Below are 14,470 nucleotides of genomic sequence, written 5' to 3' on the forward strand. Positions count from 1 at the left end.
CCAACCTGGTGCTCTCCAGATGGTCTTGGCACAATATGTAATCACCTTCAACCAACATGACAGCAGTTGGGGAAAGCTGGTCTAATCTAAGAGGGCAAATGCTATTTACTTGTTTAATGCCATTTGACTCTACTTTAGCTTGGTCCCATTTCTTATCAGTCAGCATAAATCAGAGATGGGAATTGTATGATCCTCCAGGTGCTGCTGAATTCGTCCTGGTGCTGCTGAACTCCCAGCAGCCCTAGCTAGAAGAGCCCATGGTGAGGAATGATGGCAGATATAGTCCGACATCTGGAGGGTCACACAATTCTCATCTCTGGGATGGATCATCACCATGCAGACTGGTTGGGAAAGTTGTTTCTATTCCAGTTTTATCCTCAATAATTGTTTGTGAAACAGCAGAACCATAGTTCTGAGACACTATATATCAAAGTAGACTCTAACAATGCACTTGCAGTTGTTAATGTTTTTGCTCAGTTATTTAGGAGGATTTTCTTTGAATGACACCAATTACAACAGTACTATAGGTGGCCATCAGAGAAGGAGCTGTCATGATACATCTGCCCACAACCTCCACATGTGCAACATTTACCTGATGAAGAATCACTTCATTCATACCATTTAGATGCAAGGCTAAGATCCTTCTATTATGACAACATTCAATGCTTGAAACTCATTTTCCCCTTACTACTTTAAATTCACTGCAGGCTGTTAACGCTCTGCTATTTCAATGATTTTATACTCTTTCAACTAATTATTTGTTTTAGCCTTAAAATCCATAAATTTATTGAGTGGTAATGGCTGGGTTTTGTTTTGTTTTAAGGGATTTTGTTCTTTGTGGGGTTTTTCGGGGGGGGGGATTTTTATGAACTGACCTGAGATTATCTGCAAATTGGGCAATATATAATCCTCTTAAAGCAATAAGTAAAGCCAAGGTATATCTCCTGTAAAATTTCAGTGTGACTGCAGCCAAATTAATAGCATGAAGTCTAAAAAGAGTGACTCATATGTACGTTCTTTCCTTCTCTCTTTTTAAACACAGTCTCATGTAAGATTTATTCTTGGGGGGGGGGGGAGGAGAGATTATGTGCCATAATTGCAAAGGTGTTCTAAATCTATAGCAAATAATGCAGAAAATTACTGTAGCTTCATAATGTCCCTCCTACATGCACTTATCAAAGGAGATGGGGATGAATGTATAAATAAGTTATGATAAGCCACATACAAGATGACATAAAATGCTCTTGTAGCAATGGGTGGAGAAGTAGGATTGTTTGGAAAAGGAGAGATCCTGATGTAGCATAAAAACTGCAGAACAAGGTAGCTATAAATATATGATGAACTTACTGACCACTCATGTTTTGACCTTTCAATCCTACCAATCTGTAAAACTTTAATAGATCAAGGACTACAAGTTGCCTCTAAGAGCTGGCCATTCTATTTATTGTTTACAGTTTCCACATATATGTTAATTTTGAGCACTTTAGTCTTCCAAGCAGTGAAAAGATTAAGAATGAAAAGCAACACACAACAGTATTATAATTTTTAAAAAGCAACAATAAAATTAAAATACAACCACCTGGAGACTCTTCTCCCTCAAAAACCAAAAATACTACCAATTCAAGTAGCTTCAGAAAATCAAACAAATTTTAACTGCTCTTGTAAAAGTGAAGAGTGTGCAAAGCTACAATGTTTTTCTTGGCAAAATGGAAAATATTACCAAGAAGAATCTATTTCTAGTATATGACTGTCTTGCTGCTTTGTGTTGAAATTAACAGGTGATTTTCTGTGATGAGTTTTTAGACCTCTCCAATAACAAACAGAATAATATTACATTCTATCTGATAACAAGATGACTACTATTTCCGAGTGATTCAACAATTCTTGCATCACAAAGAAGATTTGGGACACTCCTCAGGAAAAAAAATCAGTCGTCATTTCTCTTCTATTTGGCTCAATGATTAATTAATAGATATATATCTTCTCTAGTAATGTCATCTTTGTTGCAATACAAATATTACCTGGTCAACATGAAGATAATCCAAAGCACCAGTTATTTCAACATGTTTTGCCTTTCTGGTTCCCCTATCTGTTTCCAGATCTCTATCAGAATTTGGCTGGGAGACAGCCATACAGTTCCTATTTTAGGGGGTTACAGGGGGCTGGAATATATTACTTTGGGATTCCTTCGAACTCTATATTTTTTGAGTTCATTCAACTGATTGAAGATTTAAATCAAGGTTCCGCAAGTCATACTCAGACATTCAAACCACTAAACCATATAGGACCTGTGTGTTTTCCCTTCACAAAGCTATTAGAATAGCACTGGTAGCAAATAGCTGATATAGAACCATTAACTTTTAGGCTACCACTGAAAACAAATTCAACATGGGCATACAAAGGCCACTTGACTATTCCTACCACCTTCTTTATCACTGATGGTAATAGGGTGGCCTATAGGCCATGTGTAGCCCCAAGCCCTCCAAATGCACCCAGACCCCAAACTGTTCTTTAAAAGAAGTTTCAATACAATTTTTGGAATATTTTCTAGCCAAAAACTGCCCAAGAGCCCTGTTAAACCATTTCAAATGTGGTACTTTGTTTATCCCAAACCTCTAAAAAATAAAAGAAGGACCAAGATCAGCCAAAATTGTAGCTGGTGTGGCTTGCCAGGTGTGTGTGTGCGCACGTGCATGTGATGGCCTCTATCCCCTCTGCATTTGCCCATTACTGTTTTAAACCTACCAAGAAGCTAGAAACATGACATGATTCTCAAAGAAAGGAATTCTACAAAGCTATAGAATGAAAAAAGAAAACTAGACTCTGAAGAAAGCTACTTGATTATCATTTCCTCAATTTACTGTGAGTCATCCTTATATAAGTAAGAGTTGAAACTAGCTGTTATACACACACACACACACAGAGAGAGAGAGAGAGAGAGAGAGAGAGAGAGAGAGAGAGAGAGAGAGAGAGAGACTCTGATATTGCCTGCATAGACATTTTTATTTTGATCAGGCAAACACTTCAGGACAATTCACACTTAAACATAAAGGCACAGGAACACTTCTCCACACAGTGTGATTTCATGCCACTCCAGGAATGTGTGCAGAAAGCAGTCGTGTCAGCAAAGGCTACATCAAGGTTGTATCCCACACAAATGTCAGCAGAACAGAGAAGTGCTTATGTGGACTTAAAACAGGTACTTGTCTTATTCCAAGTTAGAAGATCCTTTTGCCTAGCTCAATACTGCCAGCTTTGACTGGCAGGTCCTCTCCAAAGTCTGAACAAAAGGATTTTTTCAGCATGTATTACTCAAGACCTAAATTGAGAGACACCAGGCACTGATTCTGGGACATTCACTAGGCAAAGCCACTACTGAGCCGCGAGTTGGCATAGCATAGGGGTTTGAATGTTGGAGACATGGAGGTAAACTCACTGGGTGACCTTGGGCAAATCATGCTCTCTCAGCCTCAGAGGAATGCAAAGGCAACCACTTCCTTCTGAACAAATCTTGCCACAAAACCCCCATGACAGGTTCACCTAAGGGTGACCATAAGTCAGAAATGACCTGAAGGTGTACAACCACCACAAAGCTGTCACCACCACCCCATCTCATTGGTATTGCCCATGTGGTCTTTCTATAATTTTATTTTCAGAGTAGCATGGGATCACGCCATAAGAAAGCTGCCTGTGCAGCAAGGTAAACAGCAAAAGAGAAGGAACATCTGCACTTGATTTAGAAATATCTGCTTTCCACAGTAGTAGAATCACTCTCTGTTACTATGCATCTCTTGGTCTATTGCCAATGTACTGGTTATACAAACATATTACAAAATTCCACTGGTTCAGTGAATCGGATATGGTTTGACAAAATTCTACAATTCAAAAGTGGATTCCATTGTCACAAGCTCCTGGTTTCTTCACTGTTGCTTATCAAATTCACACAGGATTCCTATGCTCATATAAATAAAGGAAGAATTACTGCTTTTTACTTTTTGTACAGCTGAGTTCAGTTTTCCTTACAGAAGGATGGCTTTCAGTGCAATGGGAGAGCTCATCCCCATGGTACATATTATTTATCTATATCAAATCATTCAAACTAGCTGTTTAATAAACTACAAGTGAAGGCTTAAAGAAGGCTGAAGTAATGATTTTTCCTGAAACCAACTAGTTTGCTTCATGAGTTTAAAATTTGTTTTCAAAAGTGCATTTGCCTCAGCAAGACAGCTGAACATACACTCATAACATATTCATGATAAAATAAAATTTCAAGCAGCTATTTAAAGAGAGTCACCTATGAGTCAAACTGCCTTCTCTTTTGCTATACTGAAAGCTGAAACGACTGATTTGTGTGTTCAATTTAGGAGCACTTATATGTACCTATTAGCAATTCAGATTCAACTTTTGTATGCTACTCCCAAAATATACATCCCTGTGAATAAAAATTTAACAGGGATACTTTGTGTGTGTGCATGCCTGCATGGTAGCTGATGATTCCCAGCTCAGTGGGGAAGATGCATTTACTCCTGGTTTTAGATTGAACTTTAAAGGAGCTTTCCAAGGAGCTTGGCCTATTTGGGAGATAAGCATTCAGCATCTTGATTAGTTCTTTTGTGACCCACCAGCTACCTCTTCATGTTCACATAAGTTTGCACATGTATGCAAAATTAAGAAGACCAAGAAGAAGATTTGAGGAAGAAGTCGAAACTTCAGTATTTGCTGTTAACTGCCCTCGAGTCAGTCTTGACTCATGGCAACCCTGTGGATGAGAAATCTCCATGACTCTTGTCTCTGTCCTACACTGCTCTGCTCAAGTCCTGCAGACTCATGTCTGCGTCCTCCCTAATTGAGTCCAGCCATCTGGAGTGTGGTCTTCCTCTCTTTCTGCTGCCTTTCACCTGCCTAGCATTATTGTCTTTTCTAATGAGTCATGCCTTCTCATGATGCAACCAAGGTACAACAACTTCAATTTAATCAGAAGAGTGTTGAGGATATCATGGACAGCCAAGAAGACAAACAAATGGACCCTTGAGCAGATAAAGCCAGAAATATCCCTAGAAGACAAGATGACCAAACTGAGGCTGTTGTACTTTGAGAAGGCATGATTCACTGGAAAAGACAATAATATTAGGAAAAGTAGAAGGCAGGAGAAAGAGAGGAAGACCATATGCCAAAGGGGTTAACTCAGTGAGGGAGGTCACAGGCATGAAATTACAGAAACTGGGTAGAGCAGTGGAAGACAGGGGCTCTTGGAGATGTCTCATACCCAGGGTTGCCATGGGTCAGGGATGACTCGATGGCAGTTAACAGCAAACGACAACAATGATAATGTTAGTAAGTTATTTTGTTAACTGCCACCAAGTTGAGTTTGACTTATAGCAACCGTATGAATAAGATAGCTCCAAGTCACCCTGTTGTCAACAGCCCTGTTCGGGTCTCCCAGATTCATGGCTGTGGCTTTCTTGAATCTTTTTACTTATAATTAAGTCTTCCCTTTTCCCTACTGCCTTCTACCTTGCCAAGCATAATCTTTTCTAATGAGTCAGGTCTTCTCATAACAGTAAGTATTTATCTGTGGAGAAACTAATCATTCTGATTACTGACATAGTTTTATCCTACACACCTTGTATGGCAGCAGAAACAAACAGGAAACAAATTCCACATTCAACTATGACTAGTATTTTTCATCAAAATTATATCTATTATAAACACAGGGCCATGGCCATAGAATGAAGTAGATCAGAGAGTGAAAGGAATAAATAGTTGGATAACTGTAATAATTTTGTCCCAGAAGCCATGAACTTTGGCAGAAAGTTTACCTTCCCAAATAGTCTCTATCAACATTTTCTCTCTCTAGTTTCTCCTGAACTCATTCTTATAAATATTCTCGTGGTTCTTTGCTGTAGCAAACTCAATAAATCTGTGGCTCAAGTCAGTCAATCCAAGTAAATGCTAAATTGAAACCTCTAGGAAGATTTTTTTTTATCTCCTAAGCTATTGAAGAGAGGCACTTTGTTCCCAATGTGCAATTGTATGGATTTTGGTAGTGACCTTGAATTCTTGCATTTTGCTTATGTTTGATAGGTATGGAAATCATTCAAATAAGAAATTCAGGAGAATGAGACTCTGAATTCAATACTCAACATGCTAAAATTCTTCACAACTTACCTCCTGACATAACATTCCTAATAGTAGGAATGTCAGGACATTATATTCCTAATATTTCCAATATATATATATATATATATATATATATATATATATATATATATATATAGGATGTACAAATACAGCCTTCCAGCCTGCAGTTGTTTTTGAAGTTGTTGAACTCATCAAAATTTCTCAGACCATTTCTTCCTTGCCACAGCAGAAAACAAAGAAAAGTGAATTGCTTATCCTGGAAGCCCCATCCCCAGCATCAATTAAGTTCTTAAACAGGTTGAAAACCCCCTGCACTGTTTAACAATTAAAATTCTAATGTTCAAAACAGTTTGTTGTTGTTGTTGTTGTGTGCCTTTAAGTGATTTCTGATTTATGATGACCCTAAGGCGACACTATCATAGAGTTTTCTTACTAAGTCTCTTCATAAGGGATTTGCCATCGATATCCTTAGGATAAAAAAGTGTGACTTGCCCAGGGTCACCCAGTGGGTTTCATGGCTGAGCAGGGATTTGAACTCTGTTCTTCAGAGTCATAGCCCAACACTCAAATAGCCCAACACTACACTGGCTAACTACACATTTTTAAACAGACATTCCAGTTTTGCTTTGTTTTTGGCAGCCCATGCAATGCCTGAAGAATCCTAAGTACAGAAAATCCACTTCCAGGCCACTACAGTTGTCCACTCCTGTGTGTGTGCCTTCAAGTCACCGGTTGACTTATGGTGATCCCATGAATTTTTGTTAGGGGTTTATAAGGCAATGAAGACTCAGAGTTGGTTTTGCCACTTCATTGAAATTTTCTCAGCTTTTGATATAAATAATAAGGATTGTTTGAGGAGTAAATTTAGTGAAATTAATATCAATAAGATGTTATTGCTCCCAATTCAGTATATGTCCAGAACCAACTGAATCCCCCGCCTTTTATTATTTTTCTTATTTGTGGTTTGTTTATTAATTTTGTTATATTGTTATGTATTTTTAACCATGTTTTATTGTTTAATTTTATATGTGGGAGGGAGGGTTGGGCTGGGGTCTTGTGGGGCTTGTTGTTTTTATTGTTGTATATCATATAAACTCTGCTGTTACCCGCCTCGATCCTCAAAATGGAAGAGGCGGGATATAAATAAATATTTATTATTATATACTAATACAACTATAAGGATTAGCACAGATGAGAAGTTGATGGAGAAAAATTGTACAACAAAAGGAATCAGACAAGGCTGCTTGTTATCACCCCCTCCTATTTAATATTTATATTAATAATACTATAGTTAAATTAAATTGCCCTGGCCACTTTCTTCCTTCACTGGGCTACTGTAAAATGGTAATCCTAATGTATGCTGATGACACTGTATTATTATCTATGAATAAAATTGGTCAGAAGAGAAATATAAATAAACTTTATGAGCTCTGTGAAGTCGAACGCTTTCACGGCCGGCATCCATAGTTTTTTGTGGGTTTTTGGGGCTATGTGGCCATGTTCTAGAAGAGTTTCTTCCTGACATTTCACCAGCATCTGCTCTTTTGCAGACCCTCCTATCCTGAGGCCTGCCATTAGCAACAGAACAATACACATGCAAATCTCTTCTGCCTTCCCAGGTCACACAATATATATACCCAACTCCTTTCCAGGCAAGCATTCTCTGAAGATGCCAGCCACAGATGCCCACAAAAAACTATATATGAGTTCTGTCAAATAGAAAAACATAGAATAAACTATGCTAAATCAAAAGTGAGCATCTTTGGCAAACAATCATTTAAATTTAATTGGAACCGCAGTAGAAATAAGTTAGAACAGATCCCCTCTTTTAAGTATTTGGGGGTATATTTTGATGAGAAAAATTCCTGGAGGACTTCAAAACATCAGAACAACAGTACAGAGCTATAGTGAATTTTTTCTACTCTAGAAGTGACAGGCTGGTAATTCCTGCATTAAAAGCATTTTTAGGTAAAGTAGTTACTCAAATGTAATATAGCATTCAGATCTGGGGTTTAATCACAATAACTTGAATAACCTGGAGGTTTGTCAGAACATGTTTTTGACATATTTGTGGACTGCAGCTGTGTTCCTCAGGACAGAAACAGATGGGTATCTGTAAAAACTAGTGCTGAGATGGCAGCCCTTTCGTACTGGACATGACAGAGGACTACTTCCCTAAGCTTTGTTTAGGCAAACAATGGACGAAAGATGGTTGGACTAAACTAGTTCAAAACTTATTAACCTCTAAAATCCTTTCTAAAAATAGGATGAGGGATTGGATCTATATGCTGGATAAGGATCAGGATTTAGTTTCAGTTAAATCTTCATTCCCCCCACCCCATCCTATATCATCTGTTGAAATCAAATCACATAAGAGCTCAATACATATAAATGCTTGCTTTTGCGCCCCTGATAAGTGCATTTACAGAACTATGCTTCCAAACTTTGCCTTGTCTGGATCAACAGATGTGGAAACATTCTGAGAAATTTAAGGCTCTGCATTTGTGGTGTGGGAGAGGTAGGGAATACTTCACATTTATTGTTAGCTTTGTCAAAATCTCAGGAAGAGATTCTTACATGAAACTGCTGGTTACTATCAGACTGTGATCCATATGTTACACATAAAACAGCCTTATTTGCTAAAGCTGCTAAAAGTATTTGTGTGATTTATTTGAAAGATATTGCTATAGTATAAAGGATTCATTAATCTGACTTCCTTCTACAGATGTACTCGTACATATATGTATGCATCCTTTTATTGGATTTTATTGGATTTGTATTGGCTTTTAGTTTAAATACAATAAATGACTTGCTGATTGAATGTGGTTCAAAACTGTTTATACCTTAATACTTTTTTCATTTTAGCATAATTTGTATGCCATTGTGGGGGATCATTCAGGGCCAAAACAATGACATATTAAATATAGGAAAACAGAGGAGGAAAGCTTAGCCTTTTCTAACCCTTTCAAGATTTAGCACCTGATATTGCAAAGTCTCCTTTCATCCCCCTCTTCTGTCATATTTTTTCATAATTTTATGAATCCTTTCTCTCTTTCTCGGTCACTTCACCCCCTTAAGACATACAAACATCCCAGTTAATTTGTGGCTGAGTTTTGAGTGCATGAGACAGAAGCCTGCCCACAGCTGTCACCAGGAGCCCTAAAGCAGGAAGCCCATAGTAATGCAGCAACACTCCTGTCACTTCTACCGTTAGAAAGAGAACACCCATCTGCTGTTCCCTAGAAATTTCCTGGAGGCTAGATATGTGTGAAACTCCCTCCTTATGAGCCTTTTGTTTGGTACAGATAGCACTCCAAAAAGCTAGAAGGTAACAAGCCATGTGGGAGACTGAGAAGAAGGGCAAGTAAAAGGGTAGCAAACCAGGCTCCATTCAGCTGTCAGGAGCTAAGAAAAGGATTAACAATATGTTGTACAACTTTAGGTACCAGCAAGAAATGTACACTGTCAACCATATCAAGACATATACTAGACTCTTTCAAAAATACATAATTAAAAATTAACCAAGTTGTTAAATGCTCATATCAAGGTGTAATTATAAAATGAGTAGTATGTAGATTACCTTAAAAAACACACACACTAGCTAAACCCAGATTTTTTCCCCCTCACTAAACAATGAGAAGCCTATTACAGTAGGCCCTTGTTTGGTTCCAGGACCCTCCATGGATAATGAAATCTGTGGATGCTCAAGTCCTATTAAATACAATGGCTTGGCAAAATGGTATCCTTTATATAAACCAGAAAATTAAATTTTGCTATTGGCAATTTATATATATTTTCAAGCTGTGGATGCTTGAATTCATGGATAAATAAATCTGTAGATAAGGAGGGCCATCTGTATGTCTCTAAACTATCAACTTGAATTTTGTATTATCAAAGTCCTGGTGACCTCCTTTCACACTTCACAATTATTGTTGTAGTGTGTCTTCAAGTTGTTTCTGACTTATGGTAACCCTCTGATGACCCTATCATGGTGTTTTCTTGGCAAGATTCTCTGGGGGGGGGGGTTGCTTTTTGCCTTTCTTGGAGGCTAAGATCGTGTTACTGGCCAAAGATACCCACTAGGTTTCTATAGCCATGCAGGAATTCTAACCTTGGTCTCCAAAGTTGCAGTCCAACTACAACATTGTTAAGGAAGAGCAATTACAGTTCTTGACCAGAATGCTCTCATGCCTCACCAAACTATAAAAGATTCCATAAGATGCTGCCATGAAAGTTAAAGTTATAGTCAGAGCACTATAACTGTGTATTGTGAAAGGGCCCAGCTCTATGAATATTGAATGAATACTGACAAGATTTAAAAACAGAATTTTGACAACACTGACTTCAGTTCAACTCCCACGCTAGAGAAACTCACCATTGTTTGTTTTTGCTTTCCTTTTAGGAAAAATATTTTTAATAATTTGTTTGAACAACTTCTTAGCCCTTTTTAGGAATTAGAAATACAGTAACCTGTCTAGAAAGTTCATTTAGCACTGTCTGTCTGACTATCAATCAAAAAGGTAAGATATAAACAAAAAGCACAGACAGCATCCATACAACAACAACAACTCAAAGATATTGCAACAGAATCAACTGTGGTACTAGACTAAATTCAACTGGTAGTCCCAACTTGAATAGACCCAATGACCTCAGCAACTGATTCACTGGATCTAATTTACCTGTGAGAAGCAGTTGGATTTAGTCCCATGTTTTTCATCTAGCATTTCAAAAGTTTAAAAAGTTGATACTAGTTTAGTGTTTCTGAGAAAATGCTCCAAAAGGAAGACATCAACATTAAGAAGGCACTATCCCTGGCTGCTATCATCTCACTTCATCACTGCTTAGAAGGTAAAAGTCCTGGAAGAAAGTACTCCAATAATGATCTTATATATATATTTCTTGAATCATGTTCTTGTTCTTTAAGATCACTATTAAACAAGAATATAGGTAATATTAGAGATTTTAATACTCGTAAGCTACTGCAGTTTCAAAAAGGGCCAGCTACTCAGATATATATTTATTACATGTTTCTCTGCCAGAACGGTATTCTCTTTAGAGTAATACAAGAATCTCCACAGATACAACATTAAACTTCATGAGACAACATAAGGGTAACTGTAGAACTGGATGGTTTGCTCAATTACAAATTTTCAGACTGATGATTCAGCTGACAGTTGACCATCTGGGACCGTAAGCTAATGGTTGCTTTGAGTCTGGTCCCAGTAGGAAATGCTTCCATAATTGGGGTTACTATGTTAGCAGCTGAAAAATTAAGAATATGATCCAAGAAATAATTAAGTATCTTGTAAGACAGATATGGCCAACATCTGAATTTTTAAAAGTAACTTTCTTCTCCAGATAGTGAGATTGGGTGTTTAATTTGCCAAGCAAGCTGACTCTCCCATAGGCAATCAACTTACATAAAATTTATAGCGCGGACAAGAAGGGCTCAATGGAGTGCATGCCCTGTGGGACAGGTGAAGCATTACATATAAAATCAAAGAGAGGAGCATCTGTGGCTCAGTAGTGAAGTGCATAATTTATGCAAGCAAAAAGATCCCTAGTCCAATCCCTGCTATGTATAGGTAAGTCTGGGAAAGGCCTATGTCTGAAAACCTAGAGAGGCAATGCTACTTAGTGTAGACAATATTGACCTATGGACAGTGTAAAGTATGTTCCTATGAGAGAGCTACATTAAGGAGTGGAATGTCTTCATGTTATAAAGCCTGGATGTATTTTTCATTTCTTGGACAATGGCAAAATATTCAATCATCAATTAATTAAAATTCAATGCAGCCACAGTTTAGAATAACCATAGAGACTTATCTCTGATATAAGATGCAGAATAGACAAACATGAAATTCATGGGGTTGACATAGGTTGCCAGGAGCCTTGAATGCACATACACAAACAAAAAGAGAGAGAGAGAGAGAGAATACACACAACACATAAACATATTATCAATGGAGACTTGGAAAAACAGCAGCATTTTCTGTGAGCTTCTGTCTTGATCAGGCTGTTAATGTCTGGGTTGGGGTGGCAGCGGCTCTAAACTCTAGCTTATCTTCCATCATCCTGTTCAGAACAAACAGCTATTCCACCAGATCCATTTGCGGTTTTATTCCATTTGATACACTTATTACCTCCATAATCATTTATTGATTTGATTCATATGGTATGAAATTGGAGAGAACAATAAAACTTACTGTTTTGAGCCAGTGCTTGAAGCAGACAGTCCAAACACCCCTCTAAGCTATCAGCTGTGCTGTCAACAGCTGTTATCTTCAGCTTCTTCAAGGCGTCAGTTAGATTATCTGCTTGGATAACATAAAGGAGAAAGCAAAATCAGTACTGTGGTCTGTCAATTGTACCTTATGATCTTAAAGTGCAAATCAACACAGATACAATGATGCCAAATGCTGTTCCATCAGAGAACACTGACTGTTTTGTCTCTCTCATTCCCCACTGCCAACAGGGCAAGAAATCTTTTTGGCTGTGAAAAAGGTAGGCAGCCCTAATACAGCTCTGTGGCTGCAAGACATACTGATAAATTTTTACTTAAATTTTTATCTCACCTTCCATCCAAAAGCATACAACTAGCCTGGGAGATAGATTAGGCTGAGCCACAGTAACTGACCGAAAGTAATCCAAGGAGCTGAGTGGAGATCTGAACTTGGATCTCCCCAGTACTAGTCAGATGCTTTAGCCACTACACTGTTGATGGCTCTATATAAACAAGCAAACTAAGTTGAATCTCCCAAATCATGTCTGCCTTATAGTGGGAATACTTTCCCCCAACTGTTGTTTTTATTGTTGTGAGATTAGAATGTGTGAGGCTCTCATGGGATAGTTGATGTAAAAAAGGTGCCTTAAATTAATTTTAAATAAATGGCATTGTTCTGGTTTGTTTTCATTAATACACACACACACATTTATTTCTAGGGCAACTAGAACTCTTAATTATACTGTGAGACTTCATTTACTCCTCAGGTTATCTTTGAAAGTGTCAGTCATGAACTATATTATTTTTTCAAACCCTGTATTTAGTCATTGCAATTAAGGGTCATTTCTTTTGCTTCCTTTACCCCTTCTCTGTATTCAATAATGCTCATATTTCCTGTACTTCAGCACATATCATTATCCCATTGGCAAAGAACTGGGATAGATTGTCATTGCTTTTAAAACTAGTCTTTTCTGATCACATTTGACCATTTAACGTGGGTGGAATATTGCAATTTAAACAATGGAAATGTTAATGCAAGAGAACATCTACTGCACATAAACATTAGCTTAAATCCAATTGGTAGTTCTATTTACAGCAGATCCAATATATCAATAGAACTTAGATAAATGTTGATTTACCACCTTCGCAATGATTCTAGCTGGAAAAACAATTAGATTTAGATGTCTGAGTTCTCTGCATAGTCTATATTATAGTCAGGGCTGGTCTTAGCTACACTAACAACTGATATCAAGGGCAGATATTTTTAGAGAAGCCAGGGAAATTGTGCATGCAGCATTCTTTGCAACTTTACATGGGATTCTGTAACACACTGTTCAGGGCATGTGGTGTAACCATTTGAAATACCAAAATAGTTTGAACTATTCTGATCTTACTGTTTCTGTGCATGGATGTACAGATATACATATATGCAAACAATCCAAGAAAGGACTTTTTTTCTTACCAATATTAAGGGATTAATACATGGGTGCTGAGAACATACAATTGCCTGTTGTTGTTGATATTGTATGTATTCAAGTCATTACTAAATTATGGTGACCCTAATGCAACCCTATCATGGGATTTTCTTGGCATGATTTGTTCAGCACGTTTACAGTACCATTGCTTTCCTCTAAGGCTGAAAGAGTGTGACTTGCCCAAATTCACCCAGTGTGTTTTCATGGCTGAGCAGGGATTCAAACCTGTTCTCCCAAGTCATAGTTCAATGCTCAAATCACTTGGCTCTACAATTTCCTACCTTTCTTTAATAAGACTATAAATTTCCTAACATATAAACATGTTGTCTCTAAGTATATTCTGGAGAAGAGCAGAAGCATTTCGATTAAATTTCATCAATTAACTACAACTAGCTCAGATGGAACTAGCTTGCCTAATAATCTATGGTTTCATATCCTGGTAAGTGAACAAAGTGGAAAACTGGTTTTAATAAAACATAAGAGAAACTGTAAAACTGGGTATTTAAGGAGAGAAGAACAGAAGAGGGTTAAGGAGTGTGTACAAAGACAAAAGGCTCATTTTTCATCTAATAAACAATGTTTCAGTAAACTAAAATGTTAATCTAATTTGTAGTACTAATTTGTATAATAT

General features: G+C 37.5%; 1 protein-coding gene across 4 annotated transcripts in view; it reads right to left on the reverse strand.

Moving 5' to 3' along the window:
• RAP1GDS1 (Rap1 GTPase-GDP dissociation stimulator 1) overlaps positions 1–14,470 on the reverse strand; it is a 117,923-nt gene that overhangs the window by 66,745 nt on the left and 36,708 nt on the right. For 3 of the 4 annotated variants that reach the window (XM_089526091.1, XM_089526089.1, XM_089526092.1), the window contains exon 2: positions 12,348–12,458. In XM_089526091.1, coding sequence (XP_089382217.1) covers positions 12,348–12,458 — 111 coding nt within the window. The remainder of the gene's footprint in view (positions 1–12,347; positions 12,459–14,470) is intronic. The other variant, XM_089526090.1, reaches the window with a different exon arrangement.

Source organism: Sceloporus occidentalis, unplaced genomic scaffold, assembly GCF_023333645.1.
Source record: "Sceloporus occidentalis isolate IW3139 unplaced genomic scaffold, rSceOcc1.0.p SCAF_5, whole genome shotgun sequence".
Lineage (NCBI taxonomy): Eukaryota > Metazoa > Chordata > Lepidosauria > Squamata > Phrynosomatidae > Sceloporus > Sceloporus occidentalis.